The sequence below is a fragment of the Lepisosteus platostomus genome, chromosome 14 (assembly GCF_059453375.1).
Source record: "Lepisosteus platostomus isolate fLepPlt1 chromosome 14, fLepPlt1.hap1, whole genome shotgun sequence".
Lineage (NCBI taxonomy): Eukaryota > Metazoa > Chordata > Actinopteri > Semionotiformes > Lepisosteidae > Lepisosteus > Lepisosteus platostomus.
The window spans coordinates 40,705,290-40,725,248 of record NC_142624.1 but is presented as its reverse complement, the minus strand read 5'-3'; the positions used below and the strand labels follow the sequence as shown (position 1 = coordinate 40,725,248).

Here is a 19,959-nt window from a genome sequence, read left to right as displayed (position 1 = left end):
GTTCTACGAAACTTAATGAGCCATGGTTCCCCTTATATTAAAACTGCCCAGGCAAGGGCTTCTGACAAGTGCTGTGCTGACTAACACATCTACTGTATTAGCTGTGGCACAATACACATTGCATCTCTCAAAAAACAACAGAACACTTTACTCTTAAGCTACAATTCTGCCAGTGGTAAACACATAGACAAATGAAGTTATAGAGCTTTTGGTGCATCACAATGCATTTTAAAGGTCCCCATTAAATTATTAAAGTTCTACCATATGTAGCTTTCTAATGATATTTTAAGTGCTTTTCCCATTTCTTAAGTAGTGCCTTCTAAGTGGTGCTTTGTGCTATCAGAAGATTGAACAAATGTTATAGTGTTTCTTCTACACGCATTTGAACACTCCAGTTTTCTCTATAAAAATCCATTCTATATATGTATTTAATTATGTTGCTTTATTACCTCTTTAAACCTTTTAAACTACATCATACAATCATTCTTGTAAAGAGGAAGTAAGACCTGTGATTTACTATGCCCTTGCACCTGTGACTAATGTTCGACCACTTTACCTCCATTTTAACCAGCCTCAGGCAAGCGCAAACTTCTGTCGTACCTTAAGATCACTTCCATTCAGGCGCATTCTGTTTATTCGTCTCCCGTTAGGTCTGCTTGAGTCAATCCAATATATAAACTCCTTTCTGTAGTCAAAGTCTATTGCAATGACATTGTTGAGCCCCTGCAGTGAGGAAGAAACAAATTATCAAACACAAAAACACTTATTGACCTCTTTGTTTACACTTATTGCTGCACAAGTGCATCATACATTGCCTGCTTTGTATTGCTTAGAACTCCCAATATAACACTTATTGTTATCTAATTCAGTAGAAATGCATTCACACACGTATCTAGAATTTTATGTGTGCTAGCACAGTTATATATGTACAGGTGTCCAATTGCTTGTACTGTAACTCCAAAACCACCGTTAATGAGCTATAAAATGAGCTGTACAAAGACAGGTACAGCATAAAAAAGCAACACCAGACAGCCCTATTAGCCTACATGAGGAAAGAACATTACATTGTAAATGCTTCCTTGGGAAAAAATAATACAAATTCTGGGAATGTATTTTCAATACACACTTAATTTCATTTATATGTGTCTCACAATTTGATAGTTATAAATCACTGGAGTTAATTTATGATTGTCCTATATTTAAGAAGGGCCAGGGAAGGACTCCTAGAGGGACAATCTGGAGTAACTAGTCAAGTCAAAACTTTTTGAGAAAAGGAAGGAAACTGGACTGTTATATGAAAACCCACATGGACATGGAGAGAACATGTAGAATAATAGAGCCCAACCCAGAATGAAAACCCAGGACCCCAGAGCTGTGAGGCAGCAATGCTAAATGCCATGCAACCATGCCTCCCTTGACTTTTTACTATTTGCATACTGAAGTTGTCAGCAGTGATTGTACTTCCCTTTTATTCTGTGTGGTTTGATGCCTATTTTTCATTTGCAAGTACCTGTAACCTAGTTTTTCTAATTTGCTTGGGGTATCTCCATAATAAGAAATATTTGAATACTAGGATGAATGCAACAAAATTCAAATGTTGCACTACAGATACATACTGTTGGGAGCCAGTAGCATCATAATTTCACTGCACACATTCTGATGATGCAGTACTAACCTGACAGCAGTGACCTGCCTTTGTATCTTCATCTTTTAAACACTTGAGACAGATGTTAAAAACTCCTCTGGGTTTTCACTCTTGAATAAGCACAAAGTACAGCTGCACTCTGCATTTGTGCAGATCTGGGGACAGGTAGTGAGGCAAGACAGCTCTGTTTGTTTTAACTACAGAAAATTAGGCCTGCTGGACCATGCTGCATTGGCTCTCTAGCATGTCTCTGGCATGTTTCAGTTCAGTGCTTGTAACAAGGTAAGTGATTTTGTGTTCAATTTAATTAGCTAAATTAAATACTACTCTAAGTGAGAGGAGGGAATTTCCACTCAGAAATTTTGTCTGATTTAATCTTGATTTGCTAAGGTGCTTACGTCTTAATAATAATACTAATTGCTTACACTTATATAGTGCTTTTCTGGATACTCCACTCAAAGCGCTTTACAGGTAATGGGGACTCCTCTCTACCACCACCAATGTGCAGCCCCACCTGGTTGATGCGACGGCAGCCATAGTGCGCCAGAACACTCACCACACATCAGCTATCAGTGGGGAGGAGAGCAGAGTAATATAGCCAATTCGTAGAGGGGGATTATTAGGAGGCCATGATTGGTAAAGACCAATGGGAAATTTGGCCAGGACACCGGGGTTACACCCCTACTCTTTTCAAGAAATGCCCTGGGATTTTTAATGACCACAGAGAGTCAGGACCTCGGTTTTATGTCTCATCCAAAGGACAGCGCCTATTTACAGTATAGTGTCCCCGTAACTATACTGGGGCATTAGGACCCACATGGACCGCATGGACCACAGCAACCTTAGTTTTTCCCAGGAGGTCTCCCATCCAGGTACTGGCAGGCTCACACCTGCTGAGCTTTAGTGGATTGCCATTTGTGAGTTACAGAGTGATATGGCTGCTGGCTATAAATACACCAATATGGTTCACCGATTGACATCATCTACTGTAGGAGAGTGTGACACATAATGTGATCTTAGCTGCCTTCTTCTGTAACACTTTGGTACCAGGATGTGAACAATTCACCCAACCAACACTAGGTTGGGATGCAATTAAAAACCCAAACTACTTCAAGAAATCTTCAGTATTAACTGTGTTAAAACTGTCATGGAAAAGAAGAGGCTGCCTTTCAAAGAAACTATTCTGCTTGTGCTTGATTCTCCTTCTCTTTGTACTGCCCAGCAAAGAAGCATCATTTTGCCATTTCCTTTTCTTCAAATCAAGTTTTAAATTTTGCATTTTGCAAAAGAAGGTGCTATATGTAAAATTATGTTTGCTCATGTTTATTCTTGTTGATGACAAGAAGAATAATGGTTCAAGTGTAATGGATTAATTGTGTCCTTTGATTTATGATTACATCAGACTATCATGATTTGTGCCTGTTAGAATACTTCATGACTTTAATTAGCTTCTTAGTACATTTAATTTAAGGAAAGAATCACACAAAGACAACATACAAATGTGTGTATATGAAGTTCGAGTGCTCCCCATAAGCCTCGTACTTCATTGTCACGAACTGAATAAAAAATGTCAATGTGTGAGTTCACTGACAAGTTGCAGTGTAAAACACACAGTTGCACTTACAGTACATCAAGTGAGCTAATGTCATGAACCTCTTTGTACAGTACTCCCAGAAATATACAGTACAGACCCTCACGCTGAAGGATTGCTTTACCATTTTCATTTAAGAGATCTGTGCAAATTTTATTTTCTGGACTTTGGGAAAGTAAAACATTCTTACATTTAGAAACACTTTTAGAAGACAGGTATCCAACTGGAATGTGCATTACTATAAGCCATGGCAATAGAAGGTCAAGTCCTGAGCATTCTTTTCACTGAGAGCATAAATATCAGTCTATATTACTATAAACAATAACTATACACCATCTTAATTATACAGTGTTTTGCAGGACATTCATATTTTACCTGTTTCAGAAGTGTGTAATTAGATCCATCAACATCTATTTTCCTTATTTCATGATGGTCCGCAAGAATTAGAAAGGGTTTTTCACCTGGATATAAAGAAAGAAATATTATTATGAAAAAAGAGTAACGTTTCAGTCTATATATAAATCCATGTATAAAGACATGCCCTGATATGGGTGATAAATAGGATAGGAAAGCCTACACATTGTTTTGAAATTAATAATTTGCTAAATGGAGTTTATAACAGAATTTCGGGAGGAAGATTAGATCTTACTCACTTCCCCTTGTGTGTGTACAGTATATAAGTCTTCATAGGTCTTCCCTGCATGTGCAGTGTCTCTCTCTCTCATCCCCCCTGCCTCCTTATCTACACCCTTGCAGCAAACTCCCTCACTTACTCCTCACAATAGTGGGATTGGGGTGGGGGTTGGGCAGCTTATCCTCTTGATCTACTACTTACCTGATGAATTGGTTCTTGTAAAGCTAATGTTCGTGAAAGGAGTTGGAACCAGACTGGCCACAGGAACTTGCACAGACTGGCTAAAAACACCTGAAACTTAGTCTAGCTGTGCCATGCATCCTTTGGCTCACTGATTGACTCATTTGCTGCTTCTATAAAATTATGTGAAGTTATGTCAATACTGAGATGTGGTCACCAGCTTCACTTATAATAAAATCTGATCTAAAGTTCGAATCAGGTTTCCAAAAAAATGACCTTACAAGGCTGTGACACCAGCGAATCCCCCTAAAATCAAGACAGTAAAAAAGAGAACGACAGCATTCCAGATCTGGTGGATACAGTTCTCCTCTTGCTGTGCTAGAATTCGGCTGCTCATGGGTTCAGACACATGAAATTCTGCTAAGACAAAGATGTGGTTCTCTGCAGTGGTAGAGTTCTAGGATTCAAAGGGGTTATGTCACTTCTGTAACAAGTCAAGCGCCACTGTACCATGTTGCAAAAACACTGAGAAAACACTGGAGGTCAAATACACAGTACATGTTCCTACCTGAGATAGACTTGCAGCTGTTCGGATTACTAGCTGGTGCTTCATATCCATCTGCACACAAACACTTGTAGGATCCATACATGTTAATGCACTGCTGACTGCAGGGGAATCCAGTCAAACATTCGTCAATATCAATGCATGTTTTTCCATCATCTTTCAGTCGGAATCCAGGCCAACACTTACACTAAACACACACATAAATAAATAGGATTACATTAGCTTTACCTTACAGGAAAATCTTCCTGTAAGTCTTCCAATAAGTCAGGATGCTGGTACCCAAAAGGTAAAATGAATCCAACTGAACTAAAACTTTTTCCAAACTTCTGATGTCCGGCTATAATTGCTTGCTGTAGCAGTAAATGGATCAAAAATGTAACTAGGAATGCTCAACCCACCAACTAGAGAAATTAATTACTAGGTTTTTATAAACTCAGTTGAAATGGCCATATATCAAAAAATGCCTGTAAGTTAAGATTTGTTTAATGCTCAATTAACAGTTTCACTTCAAACACGCAAAACTTCCTTATATGGTCACAGGTTTGTCCGATGATGATATCATAGTAACTCACATTTAAAGTTTGTTGTTGAAACAAATATATTATTTTGCATCTGTCTTTCTATTTGACACATTATTTTAAAAACTTGTAATGTAATCATTACATTACATTACATTACGTAATAATATTATGATGATGCAATATTTTCAGCTTGATCAGCTTTCAGCTTTCAGAGAGAACAACTGAGTTTGAATGGCATGCACAGGGTGTAATTTCAAATTTGAATAAAACAACTGCTTATTACACAAAAGTTTTGAATTCAATAAGTTTCTATTTTACCATCTACTCAGACAAAATCAGAACTACAATCAATCCACCATACTATTCAAATCCTAGAACTTGGGGAATTTCCACTGAAAAGCTGCAGAAGGATTAGAATCTGTGACTGGGCCATATGCTGTGACATGACATGACAGCTTTCTCACCTATTTTAGAAACTTAAACATCATGTTTTTTCAGGCAATTTCCACATACTTGGTTGGAGCAAGCAAAACAAGTCTTCAAAATGTTCAAAATGTACAAGACATCGCTCAAGATTTAGCTGAGTGGCGGCTGAATGAGCATAAGAGAAAAAATGTCATCACAGACCTTGTACCCCACTGCAAGATCCTGGCATTCTTGTGTACATCCACTGACTCTTCTGTTTAAACACTCATTCACGTTGCAGTTTCTTTCATCTGAACCGTCACCGCAATCATCCTTCTTGTCACACAGGCTTCCGATAGGAATGCACCGGCCATTTGCACACATGAAAAATGACCCATTGCACAAACTTTCTAAAAAATGAGAAACCAATACTTTAATATTGAGTATTATTTTAACTTGCAGACTATAAATTAAGAGTAACAGCATATTTTGATATCATTGGAAAATTACAAAATCCAAAAACAGTGGCTCAACAGTGAACAGAAAATAACATTTATATATAAAAAAACATTTTACAGTCCAAAGTATATGCTTTCTTTACTTCATGGAAAATGAATTAATGTATAATATTAAGTACTTACACTTACATAGCACTTTTCTGGACACTCAACTCAAAGTGCTTTACAGGATATCAATGTTGACAGATTATACATTAGCCCATGTAGTTATTAAAAAAACCTGATTTACATGCAAATGAGAACAGGAAATGACATACAGTGGCAGTCACATATGAACCCCAATGAACATGCAGCAGGCCTAACAGGCCCTCAGGAGATTTATCTCTGTCCAGCCACTGCAGGAGCTGTGCACAGAACTTCAGCAGTAAAGACACATACCAGTAAACATCATGGTGTTCACCAGAACTAACGGTCACGCAGGGAAAGCTATCAGCTCTGAAATTGCTGAGTAACTCCCTCTGGACAGAAACATGCACTCCATTTGCTGTACTTTATATATGGAATATAGGTGGAAATGTACCAGAGAACAAGTGAACAGTAGGTCTTTGCTCAGGAAGCAATGTTTAGCCTTGAAACCTTCAGTGTATTCCAAACAACACTGTACTCTGGAGTCAAATAGACTTTACTATAAATAAACATGTTCTGGATGCTTATGTGAGAAAATAATCTTCATTAGTCCTGGCAGTAAGGCAAATAACATTAGATGTAGCAACTACTACTCCTCATCTAGCATTCTACTGTATACAGTATCTGTCTTCATGTGTTTTAGTTCTAGTGACCACAAATCTTTAACCAATAATTACTGACACAGATTTGCACAGTGATAGCAGATTGTTTTTTTGTTTGTTTTTTTCATGCTTGTGTGCATGGCACAAAGGTCTGTACACAGAAAAAAGTAGATTAAATATATTGTACTGAAATTAAAGGCAATAGATACACAATTCTTCTGATTCATCAGCCAATAGTCTAATGTATTATCATATTAAACTCATGAAAATCTGTCAGGTAAACTTGATGTACTGCAGATGTCCCTTATACAGAAAACATTGTAGTTGATGTATGAATGTACTGCTCAAACGATCAAATCTACATTCATACATGCTGACAGTTTTCTTTAAATCTTCTGTTTAAATGGTGCAATTTGACCACAAGAGAAAATCTGAACAGCTGGGTTTTTTCTATATCAAAAAGGAGATACACAGTATAATTTAACACAGGCAAATTATTGTAAATACACTATTTATTTGTTATACTATAAAGTATTTAGGTTTACATTCAACATTCAAAGTTTGCTGGCTTAAACGTAGTTAGCAATTTAATCAGATCATTCAGCTTTTAAAATAAAACAGCCACAATGTACCAAAATATTTTTAGAAAAGACAAACATTTAATGACCCCCTGCACACACAACTGAAAGGCTAAAAAAGTACATCTCACCCACTGTAATTAAATTAGCAAGAGGGAGCTTTAAATTCTAGGGTTCACATGGCAAGAAAGCAGGATTAATTTAAAAATGAACATATTGTTGTCTCCATTTGAACATTACTTCATTTCATTATATGTAACTATTTATGTTTGATTTTATTTCCAATTGAGTAGCTGCTACATTATTATCATAACTTGTCTTTGGAACACAATCATTATAACACAACACCTGTTTTAGAAACATTTCTGAACACTTTGGTATTGTTAGGAATGTTTTTTCCACCATGTAGCACAAATCCTCACATAAACAGTTTCTGATTTTAATCAGTGAGATTAAATGATTGTCACACAAGATCACTTGGAGCGTATTACTGTAGCTCTCCCCACATAAGGCATATTGTTTTGAAGCAGTGTGACTATTTGTATTGGGAGGGGACATTTCTTGCTGTCTGAGTGAAAACAACATGTAACCTCAAAATGCTGGCAATATCGATGCAACATTTAATTGTATTTTGCATGTTCTTAGCCAATGAATGTTGCACATCCACGATGATGCTCCTTTCCATTCTTTCAGCCTTATTGACCAATAGATTCTAAAGCGTTGTTATGAAACAGGCAGAAAGATGATGATGAAAAATAAAAGAAACAGAAATAAAAAATAAACAGCCGTGATTCCTCTATGCTTAGGTAAAGTGTGCTGTAAGCCACAGCAAAGCTCTCTTTCAATGCACTATCAATGACATTCTCTTATGAGTTCTTCATAAGATGGGAAAAACATTTTTGGTGCATCTGTACCATTTGGATGTGCAACACCATTCTTTCAACAATACTTTTTCCTTGTACTAACAGAGACTTGCCTGCAGCAGAGCACTTAGGGTTTAGAGGCAATTCATCAGAATGGTCAGGACAGTCTGAATATCCATCACATTCCCACTGCACGCTTAAAAGACATCTGCCATCTGCGCAGCGAAACTCTCCAGGACCACACGAGCGGTACACTACAAAGGACTTAAGACAATGAGTGAAGTGCAAATAGAAAGTGCCGCTATGCGTATGAAAAGCACCAACCTATACTGAAATAAATAAATCTAAAATCACTGCTCAACCACTAAAGTACTGTAACACAGGCATCAGCAAAACAAATGGCTTTTCGCAGTTCCGTATCACAGAACTGTGACCAGATAGGCAGCCTCTGAGATTCATAAAGAGGTATAATCTGTTTGTTTTTCATTCAGTGCAATCTGCCAAGAACAATTTGTGGAGCTCTATTTAGAGAACTGAGGTGATAAAAAGAAAGAAATCACATCAGTCTATACAGAGTAGAAATTGCAACAGTACATTTTAAGAGCTTAGAGAATACTATTCTTATTTTCTGACTGATGTCTTAATATAGCTGTCTGTGATATATTAATCTCTGAAATGTATTTTCTGTGGAATCAGTTGTTTTCATGGTGATATTTTTTAAGCAGCATGAATCATGAGGGACTGGAATTGATTACATTATTAAAATAAATCAAGCCTGAATAAAATAAAATAAATACATCTCTGTAAGCTCACGCATTCGGAGTTTAGATTTTGAACCCTAATGTTTCCTTTGCTGGAGCTGAGTTTTCTTTTTGTTTGATGTTTAAGTGTATGTGCTGTCAAATCAAAGCACTTTCGTCTCTATTAGACTTGATATCAGACAGTTAATAAGACGCTGAACTGTCCAGGGCTCTCCGTTGCTTAAGGCCCAGCATGTGTACATGAAAAATGTTATATTTTTTAAAGAAGAAATGCATATCCATTATTACAGAATAATGTAATTTCTTTCTTCTTACCAAGCAATTTTCAAACATTAAGCTTATTGAAGCACAATGAAATAGATCAATTTTGAAGGACTGAAAGGCTCAAACTAGCTGCCATGTTACAGAGTGCTCATGCAGTAAAAGTTTAATGAAAAAAGTTCATTTATTTTCATCTTACTAAATTCAAGCTGCTCCTACAAATGCACAATTGCTACATTAATCACTCTTACACCTGTCACAGACCTGAATAGGCTACAATAAAGGCACTGTCATAAATGGAATGATTTTTGCATTCTTTCATAAAGGACATAAGAAAGAGACTACTTGCCACACTCAGAAGACTCGTCAGATCCATCTCCGCAGTCATTATCATGGTCACATACAAACTGCTTGGGGATGCAGCCATTGTTGTGACAGAGAAAAGTACTTTCATCACAAGTGTTGTTTGGCTCTAAAGGTGAAACAGAGAAGACCTTTACAATAATGGCACAATAGAAAATCTTTGTGTTAATAAAGTAGTATAGTGTACAAAGAAAAGTCAATCCTTTTGAAAACCCCTAACATCGCTCAGACTGCCGAAACACTGATCGACCAAATAATAATATTTTAGTAAAACGTGGTCTGTTATTTCTGTCAAAGGCTCAAAGCTGATGAAACAGTGGAAAGGGCATACATTTCTTTCTCTATTTTTTTATAATCAGCATGAAGGCACTTCAGAAAACCTTTGTCCCAGTTAATGCTTAATTAATCTGTGTTATTTACTCACATTATTATAGTGACACTTACACTTTAATCCCTAAAAACATGCAAGCTATTTTATACAGGCATAATGAGGATTATTGTAATTTTTGCAGTATGACTGATAGAAGAGTTAATTACTGCAGCCAGCAGCAGAGAGCTCATCACTCCCATCTGGGCAGTCTCTCTCCCCATCACAAAGCCAGTCCTTGGGCACGCAGGCGTGGGAGCCAGGACAGCTGAACATACCAGGAGCACAGGTCACAGATCCTGGTGACAGAGTGTCAGACAGTTCACAATGAATGATGACAGTGCATCCTGTTATTGGCAGTAAGTGCACATTTCCATTTTATGAGCTTTTAAAAGTTTATGCAATGCATTTGACCACTGTCTTTCTTGGACATATGCAATCAATTTACTAAACATGAAATGAGCTCTGAAAGCTTTAAAGTGTTGTGTTTTGCCATAGAGACCCTCTGTTATATAAATAATCCCAAACGCACATCAAGGTATTTATGTTATTTTTCAGATTTAACTAAAAATAAAATTATAGAAACACAAAAATTTGAATTAAGTGATCTGTTATATAGTATTTTACCCTGAAAAAGTTGAACTATTAAAGAAAGCTTTTAGAATGGTTATTTTTTCAACAGAAGATAAAAACATGGATGATTGTGTCTAAAGAAGGGATGAAAAAGAAGAGATGCATGATTGAACTAAAATGTCTAGTCGGTACTGCATCTAAATTCAAATGAGAAGGCTGTGAAGGGTATCACAGTATGAATTTGCAATTATTTCTTGAATCAAAATCTCAGGGAAAAAATACTTAAAAAAAAGCAAAACAGTATGTAGTTCCTATTGTACTACAAAAGTTAGTTTTTAAAGTTTCCAAAAACATATATTTGAAAAAGCTTTATTGAAAAACTATTTCCCAAATTGTAGCATTTTGCTATTTCTGGAGTTTCTCTGCTCTTAAAGTGTTTGGAGAATATTAGAATGGGTATGATAGAAGCACAGCGCTTGTTCAGTTGGAGAGGGTACACGTGCAAATTTAAAAATTATAATAATGCATAAAATAAGGAATATCAGGTTGATTACTTTCAAAGTGTTTGTTCACAAACAAGTAAAATGCAGTTAATACATTTTTAAAAGGGGACATGTTTTGATACAGTGCAGACTAAAATAAAAATATATATATATTTTCATATTTATACAAATCCTTGCACAGAATTACTACTATGATGTGGTCAGTGTATCATGTCATGTGCTTGTGCAGTTTGAAATTCATTTTTGAAAGATAGAATTAAAAAAATGCAACAATTCTAGTACTTATCGCGCACATTCATTTCATGCAAATTGTTTCCTTAATAAATACATAATTTCAAAGGTCTCATGTTGTACTTATTTAGCTCAGAGATGTTTAATTGATTTCTCTGTCAATATGGTGTTTTAATGCCTCTTCTCTGATGGATTAATCTACCTTAGGTATGTCATTATTATTACTGTACTATCTTATTTCACTTATGAAGCATTTCCAAATGCTATCTGTAACCCCTAACCTAAAGTGTTACCTATGATTTCTATTCAGAATAAATTCTGAAATTTACCACAGAATTCATCACTTTCATCCAAGCCATCATCACAATCATCTTCCCCATCACAGAGCCACTGCTTGGCAATGCACTTGTTCTTCGAGCAAGCAAACTGATTCCAGAGACAGGAAGAATCTGTAAACAAGCAACAGAATTCAAATGACCTAATTAAATGTAAATGGCATAAATAATTAATTCAGTGATATCAATCACTCACAGAACTGTTTAGAAGAAAAAAGCAGGTCTCATTCAACTGTAAGCATTTCTTAACCATTTCTAGCTTTACTGCTACAAACAACCCAAGGTCTTAAACATTAGTTTTCAATGTTTAACATTCATTTTTTCAATATGCAATATACAGTACATTGAAATAAAAATGACACTAATAATACATTAGATAGATCCTGAGTTTTTTGTAAAGTCGTTCAGCATTCAACAGTCAACCCATGAAAATATACAACCTACTGACAGAAAAATAAACTGACTGCTGGAAAAGAAGACAATGTACAGTATATTGATAGATGTACTCAGTTGCATATATTAATCCATGTAATATTTTCAGTTTTTAATAATGCTGTGTCTGCATCAGACCTGTAATGTTAATAGTATTTGCAGAAGTATCTGATTGCAGAACAAATGAACAGAAATAGTTAAAGTTTAAATTAATGTTTGGTGGAGGTGGAACTTCCTGCAGATGTTTCACACCGCACAATGGACAATTTAATATGCGATCACTTCCGGTTAAATATGAATTTAGAGATTCTAGTATGCAGTCTATGCCAATACAATAGTGGCAGGAGAAAGAAAAATGATTGAACTAAATAAATTCAAGCAAGGAAGCACATTCATTTTCATTATGGAGACACAATTTGAAGAGAATTGGAAGAAAATTATTATGTCCACCCAGATTAGCATCTACCTGTTCAATGTGTTTTTACCTGTGAAACGATGGGAAGAAGAATGAATCTCAATACCAAGCTATTTTAAGATAAGATGATACTTTATTGATCCCGAAGGGAAATTTCAGCATTACAGCAGCCCAGCCCAAGAAAAGCAAGACAGACGTGAGAATAATCTCAAATTAAAATAACTACAGCATTTGACCCGCAGTGCATTCCATAGCAAAATGTAATGCGGACTTGGACCAATTAATTTTCAGTTCAAGAGAACTGAAATCATCATAAATAGCATATGAAACAAAGATTAGGGTATATTGTTAGCATATAACAATATATCATCGCCATACTGAAGATACAGTATGTAACTGAGTATTGGCAACAGACATTGGAATAGAAAAAGTAGATTGACTGACAGCTTGAGCTAGTGGTTCAAAGGCTTACATCTTAAGAGAAGTAAAATAGGAAATGATAAATATGGAATCAGAGAATGGATAGCAGCCGCTTAAACATACTGTATTCTGCTTGAAGCACAGAACAGATTCACCTATGAGTAAGTAAATCTAGAAGATTTCTAGAAGTCTAGAAATCAGTGGCCAAAATGGATTAATAAATCCACTAAAAATATAAAAAGAATAAATTGATTAAAACAAGAAAGTAATCCGCTTAAAGGAAAAGAGTACATGGAATTGCAATCAGAGGTTCAGGTACAGAGAACATTAGGAAGAGATAAAAAAGAATATTCCAATGGACCTTAAAATAAATACAAAATCAGTATTAAGACAGCAAATGTACAGTGACGTACTGTATCAGGTAAAGTTTCAAATTATGAAAAGGAAACTGCTGCTGCATTTGATTAATATTTCACCCAGGAGTTTGCCAACAATGAAATTAACATCATGCCTCAGGCTGAGGAAAGACTAAAGGCGTGTCCTCAGCAATCCGGCAGTGCATTTCTGTCCCTGCACCCTTGGACTGTGTGAGCTGTGGGTGTGGTGCGGTGGCTGCCTGCAGTCAGTGCACCCACTCCTCTTCACCCGGTGTCCACGTCACACTGCAGTTGTCCCTAGTCTGGAACCTTTGCACAACTGTCAGCTCTAGTGGTCCTCCCTGTCCTGCTTTCAGACCTGTGTCCCGAGCTCCAGTCCTGCTTTCAGCCCTGTGTCCCGAGCTCCAGTCCTGCGTTGCAACCCTGTGTCCCGAGTTCCAGTCCTGCTTTCAGCTCTGTGTCCTGAGCTCCAGTCCTGCGCTGCAGCCCTGTGTCCTGAGCTCCAGGCTTGCACACTAGCTCTGCATTTCACACTGGAATCTGCTACAGCCTGCCAGTTTTCCAGTCATGTCTTGTTCCTGATTCTCTGCTCCTTGTTCTTGGGCCGGCCACTGCCCATGGACTGTGATGCCCCTGCTCCTGGGTCTGGAACAACTACGGGGCCGCATCAATGCATCAACCATCATTGACACATCAAAAGTCAAGGACAAGAAGATTAAATGAATGGTGTGGGAGGGAGCTAGAGTTCCAGCTTCATGCTAACCCACCACTGCATACTGGTCATCTGATCTTATTTAAAAAAAAATATTAGGAATTATTTGCAGTTGATGTACTATATTAATTCACAATTATACTGCAAGTATTGGGCTGATCACCACAATTATTGGATCTGTCAGCAACAATAAAGAGTCCTCATACATGAGTGAGGAGTGCTTCATCTTACAAGATGGCATCTGAACAGCAATCTGGTCCTGAACATCAACAAGACAAAAAAGCTCATTGTGGATTTCAGGAGACCCAGAGGAAGTAACACCCCAATCAGCATCGATGGCTCAGCAGTGGAAACTGTCTGCAGATCTAAACCGACTTGGCTTGGTCTCACAACACTGTAGCCAGTCTGAAAAAAGCACAACTGCACCTGCACTTTCTGCAGTGCTTAAAGAAATGCGGTTTGGCACCACAGAAAGTGTTCATGACAGAGATGCCTTACAAATTGTTGTGGCAACGACACAGATGATTATAAGATGTGACTGACCATCAATCGGTGAGATCCACACCATCTGCTGTCGCAATAAATCCCAATCCATCATCAGCATCCAACCATCCCAGCCACAAACTGTTCTCCCCACTGCGCTCTGGCAAGCGGCACAGCACTATTAAAGCACGGACCATTAGACTTTTTTTCTTTTACTACTACATATTTATTGTTCTGATTGTATTATTTATTATGTCGTAATGTACCGTTTACTGTCTTTGTGTAGTGTTGTCTTTTGTACTGTGTATGTCCATGCAAATAAGAATTCCAATGTACATGTACATACTGTATGGCAATAAACTCCTCTACTACTACTAATCAATCAATCAATCTGTCTTTATTTTATCTAATATATACTGTAGTTCTATTACTAGATAAATATAAAAGGAACACTAAAACTCATGCAGTTAAAGCAAAATAACAATTTTTAAAATAACCCATGAGAAAGTCGTCTAATGAATAACAGAACAGTGCAATAGATGTGCCTATGTGTTTTCAAATTGATTTTGTAATGACATGAAAGACTTTACTTTCTGGAAAGAAACATTAACAATGAGGATTTCCAAGGTGAACATGATCACAATCAGAACAATCCGTCTGCAAAGCAATGTGTACATCCATCTCAAGCCAAGACTCATCCAAAAGATAAAAAGTACAACAAACTGCATAACAACTAAATGTCCAGACACTGACCTTCCCCTTTCGACTTTTTAATTTAACATGTTTTCTGTTGCACAGCAGGGCCTGTCATCTCTCTTTTGAAAAGGGATTCCCTCCCTCAGACAGGCGTGGAAACTGAAATTATCGACCTCGGCAGGATGGGATAATCTTGCCACCTGGTATACCTGTTCTTTCTCCTGTTCCTGTGTGTCGCACCATGCACAATGGGGTCTGTCTTGCTACAAATGTAGAGACAATGCTAATCATAATGTTTAACTATGAGCAGTAAAGCAGTAAAGCAGTAAAGCAACAAACTGAAGAAATAGAACACTGAATGCTATGTCAAAAAACTTGAAAAATTCCCAAAGTGATTATTTAAATCTTTACTGTATCGAGGGTTCTTCAATGATACATCTAAAGGTACTGTACTAGACAATTAAACTATCAACAAAAAGACAGTGCATACACAGGTAAACACCTTCGGATGATTCATTCCTTACTTACTAAGATCTTACTTGTACTACAGAATTATGATATAGCCAGAGCTGACAGAATAAACACGAGCCTCCACAGCCATCACTACCTTCTACATAACTGGTGCAGACAGTTGACCAAATCTTTGGACATCCCGCTTCTTAATGACCGAAGATTTCTTGACAGAATAATTTCTCATATAACCAATGTAGAGTAATAATCATATATGCACCTGCACTGATATCACCACCTTGCAGAAAACCAATCTGGACAGAATGTCAGTTTAAGATTCAGTGAAGTGTTTTCCTTTTAAATTGGGGTGCCTGCTAGGGCATTCTATTATTAACTGTTGTTTTTTTTTGTCTTTGTTGTTACAATGTTTTTAAAGGAGGTAATAGACCTCCTTTTGATGTTCAAGTCTTCCCATTTTAGACTGGGCCATCATTACTGTTTTCTTTCATGAGAAAGCTGATGTTTTGCAAAGTATATAGACAGATAGATACTGTAGATGTTCCATCTATAAACATGGTCCTAGTAATTGCTATTGGAGATATTTGGTACAAACATTAATTAATGGGTACAATGACTTTGAACAGTGTTAGAATAATTTTGAGCTCTAAAATTCCCTGTCTTAATGATGAAATGGCAGTGATTCAGTTTTAATATGGTAACAGAGAACAGGTGAATTACATAATCAGTTTTGACATTTTCTTTAGGTTATCCAAGAGTGCATGACATTTCATAGAAAAATCCTCTTAGACTTTTTATTCATTGCCAGTTATTTCCCAATAACAAGGGTCCATTTTATATGATAATTAACTTTGGGGGATAGGAAGTTCTACACAACATTGTCCTTTAAAGAGGAAAAAAGACTGCATTTTACAAATCTAATAAAACTGAATGATCCCACTTGAAATGGCAAAAACATTCTATTCATCTCTTTAAAGGCCACAGTGATAATCTCTTGTAGACTTGCTATTGTTGTAATATTTGAAAGTTAAGACTATGATTGATAAATACTGAAATACTGTATATCTGAGAGTGAGTTAGTGAGATTAATAAAAGCATTAGTAAAGTAACATGCCATAATGGTCAAAGCATGAAGAGCATAGTATGTTGTTTCGAGAATGAAAACAGAGAGGAATTAGTACTTTCTGGTCATACATCTTTATTTAAACCAGAAGTCAGCTGAAAAATGTGGGTAGCGTACCAAATTCGCCTATCATCAAATTCTACCCTATAACTCTTATAAAAACCCATACTAACCTACAGATATTAAATATATGTAAATAAGACAACTGTATAGGCTCACTAACTAGCTCTCGTAGGCGTGCTTGACACATTATTCAGAGAATAAAGCTTTTTCCATATGTTTTTATTTTCTGGAGCCAGCCGTGTAAAGCTGTGACTGCTTTAGGTTGTGAGTATTTAAGATGCTTTCACAAGAGGTCCCCATGTCTGGTAAAAGAAATAGAGGATCACCCCCAAAAAATAATTAAAACGACATGGGAAATTGGTTAAACCAATTATATTTAATCAATGTCAATGTTCGCATGTTCAACCAAAAACAGAAGAAGAAACTGAAGGGAAGTAAGGTGTAAATTATGCTACACATCTTTGCTAAGATGAATATTGGTTGTTACAAAATAATGCATGGCAAATTCCAAATACTGAGTAGACATATTGGAAAGATGATGAATGCAACTGGGTTATTTTGGCAACCCATTGCATTTAGTATTAATAAAGACTAAGAAGTCACTTTATCATACAGTATTACTGGAAAGTCAAGCAGGTGCAAAATAATACCCACAAATCTGTCCAATGACATATACTTCACGACTGCTTTCTTTGGTATAATACTTCATTTAACAAAGTTAAATGCTATTTTTTTAATTTACTGTACACATTAACTAATTTCAGAAGAATTTTAAAATGCTGTTTTGTATCACAGTGTCAGAGTGAGTGTGAGTCATTAGTAGATGCAGAAAAGCAGGACCAGAAAAGGCTGAACTTCTGCCGCAGCACTTTGAAGAACGATCATATACAGTAGTACACTGTAGCAACAACAGGATCAAGTGCAAGTTTAAAAAGTTGGTGGAGTTTAAATTAAAAAAGTGGGTGGCCAATCAGAATTAAGAGGCTGTCCCAAAATTCTGTGACTTTGTTTACCTCAGGAGAAACACACGTAGTGGTGGCTCCAAGGTCTACAGAGACTAATTCACATTGTGTTTTCTGGAAACTGCAAAGGTCACATATTTTCCAACGTACATCATCTTACATGTGGTTGTCAGTGAAATTAGAATAGTTAAGCACAACAAGAACAAATATTTTAAGGGAATTCTTATTCTTCTTGAATTAGCATTTTCTTTCATTTATAACAGAGAAGATTGCTGGTATAGACTTTTTTCAACTGTATTAATTATCTGAATTTTGCTTGCCAAGAGTACACAAAGATGACACTGCTATCTTTATGCATGCTGAGTAATTTTAATTGTAATCACAGTGTGACCATCAGGCTGTATATCCTAGATAAAACAGCAGTATAAAAAAAAGAAAAAAAAAGGTTAAGAACTATTTCTGTTTGCAAGGCTTAAAAAGTAATTTGTCATAAAATAAGAGTTGAAAATTGAAGTCACAGTGGGAATATTAAATTACACTGCTGTTGACTCAGACATGAAGTATTTCACTCCAGAAAAGGTCAGGAGTATTACGCAGTGTAAATATCTGATGGTAAACTTGTGAATTTCTTAGTTCCAGGAAGGTTAACTACAGTACTAAATACTTTGTCATAGATAAATTTAATAAATAAGTAAATTATGTCACAGCCCCAGACAACTTGGCAGCTCTTCCTAATTGCACACTTCCACTAAGTTTATGGTGATATCCAATATCAGAAAACTTCAGCCAAGAACTGAAATTGCGGCTACTCAGTAAAAACAACTTTTTGCGCGAAATACAAGTGATGAGAACATACCCCTGATTCGTCTATGTGCAGTGTTTCTCTAGTGAAGACCATTGAAAACACCTTGCACGTTGTTACAGAACTTCAAGAATCACGCTAGCAATAAATTGTTGCAATCATACTCAGTGAGAAATTACTCATGAGGGGCTTTCGGATACCGCTTTGATTTATTAAAACTGCACAGGAAATTAATAAAAGGAGAAAATTCAGGAAAAAACAAAAGCATTACCACACTGGTATTCATCAGCTCCATCCTCACAGTCCTTCTGCCCATCGCACAGCCAAACACTGGAGATACAGTTTCCACTGGGGCAAGCAAAATATCCATCTTCACATCTGTGTCCCAGGTGGACTGCGATCCAGTTCAGAGGAGATCAAATTCATTAATTCAAAAGGCATTAATCATCTGATAAACCCATTACTGCCAGTAACCTTCTAATTGGAAGGTAAATTGTATAACCTGACCTTTCATATCTTTCTCAAGACTATTTAAGCATGTTTTTATACAATTTCCTACATAGAAATTACTAGAGATCATATGCCCTTTTTTAATAACGTGTTGGCTTAATAAAAAAAAAATAAAAAAAAATATTAATACTATATTCATCAGCTTTATTACTGCTTGACGTATACTGTATTTTTCTGTAAAATGTTGTATTTTGCTTTTTTACTCTTAAGTAATTTTGAATAACAGCTTTATGTTCACAGAGTTTGTTGGTATCACGTTAAAACTGTTAATAAAAGGTTCACCCTGACAGTTGGTTTCATCTGCATAATCTCCACAGTCGTTCGATCCATCACAGACCCATGATGGAAGAATACAGAGGGATGTGGAGTTGCAGCTTATGAAGCCTGTAGCTTTGACCCCGATTCTGTAGTAATCCAAACAGTCTGTGTTATCTGCAAAAGGCAGAAAGGGCAGAACAAACATGAAAGAAGAAATCATTATGACTCTTAAAAATGTTGTTTCATTGAAAACCTTTCCAGCAGGCAAAAGTTGCCAATGTCAAGGTGATTTTAAAAATAATAATTTTTGATAATGGAATTAAATAGTCCTATTCATTATTTGAGTTCCAAACCAGTCTGATAGTTTTTGGTAAAAATGAGCTTTCATAAACAGCAAACAATTATCAAACCACTTTTTTTACATCCTACATACTTTTTTATACAGACATATGTTTTGATTAAGTAGTGTTGTGTAAATGAGAATGTTTACACTACACTATCGCCATGTGTACAGTACTTCAATATCTTATTGACGGCAGCTATATCACTCTGCAACTCACAACTGGCAGCCCATTGAAGCCCAGGGAGACTCCTGGGAAAGCTAAGGTTGCTGCTG

The 19,959-nt window shown here is 36.4% G+C and overlaps 1 protein-coding gene across 4 annotated transcripts in view; it reads right to left on the bottom strand.

Annotated features, from left to right (window-relative positions):
- Window positions 1–19,959, bottom strand: part of LOC148649503 (low-density lipoprotein receptor-related protein 1B-like) — a 469,917-nt gene that overhangs the window by 87,737 nt on the left and 362,221 nt on the right. For all 4 annotated transcript variants that reach the window (XM_088606296.1, XM_088606292.1, XM_088606294.1 and 1 more), the window contains 10 exons: window positions 19,368–19,517; window positions 18,847–18,969; window positions 11,617–11,736; window positions 10,151–10,279; window positions 9,600–9,722; window positions 8,338–8,482; window positions 5,764–5,947; window positions 4,619–4,802; window positions 3,612–3,697; window positions 601–723 (listed from right to left, as the gene is read on the bottom strand). In XM_088606296.1, the coding sequence (XP_088462422.1) occupies window positions 601–723; window positions 3,612–3,697; window positions 4,619–4,802; window positions 5,764–5,947; window positions 8,338–8,482; window positions 9,600–9,722; window positions 10,151–10,279; window positions 11,617–11,736; window positions 18,847–18,969; window positions 19,368–19,517 (1,367 nt within the window). The remainder of the gene's footprint in view (window positions 1–600; window positions 724–3,611; window positions 3,698–4,618; window positions 4,803–5,763; window positions 5,948–8,337; window positions 8,483–9,599; window positions 9,723–10,150; window positions 10,280–11,616; window positions 11,737–18,846; window positions 18,970–19,367; window positions 19,518–19,959) is intronic.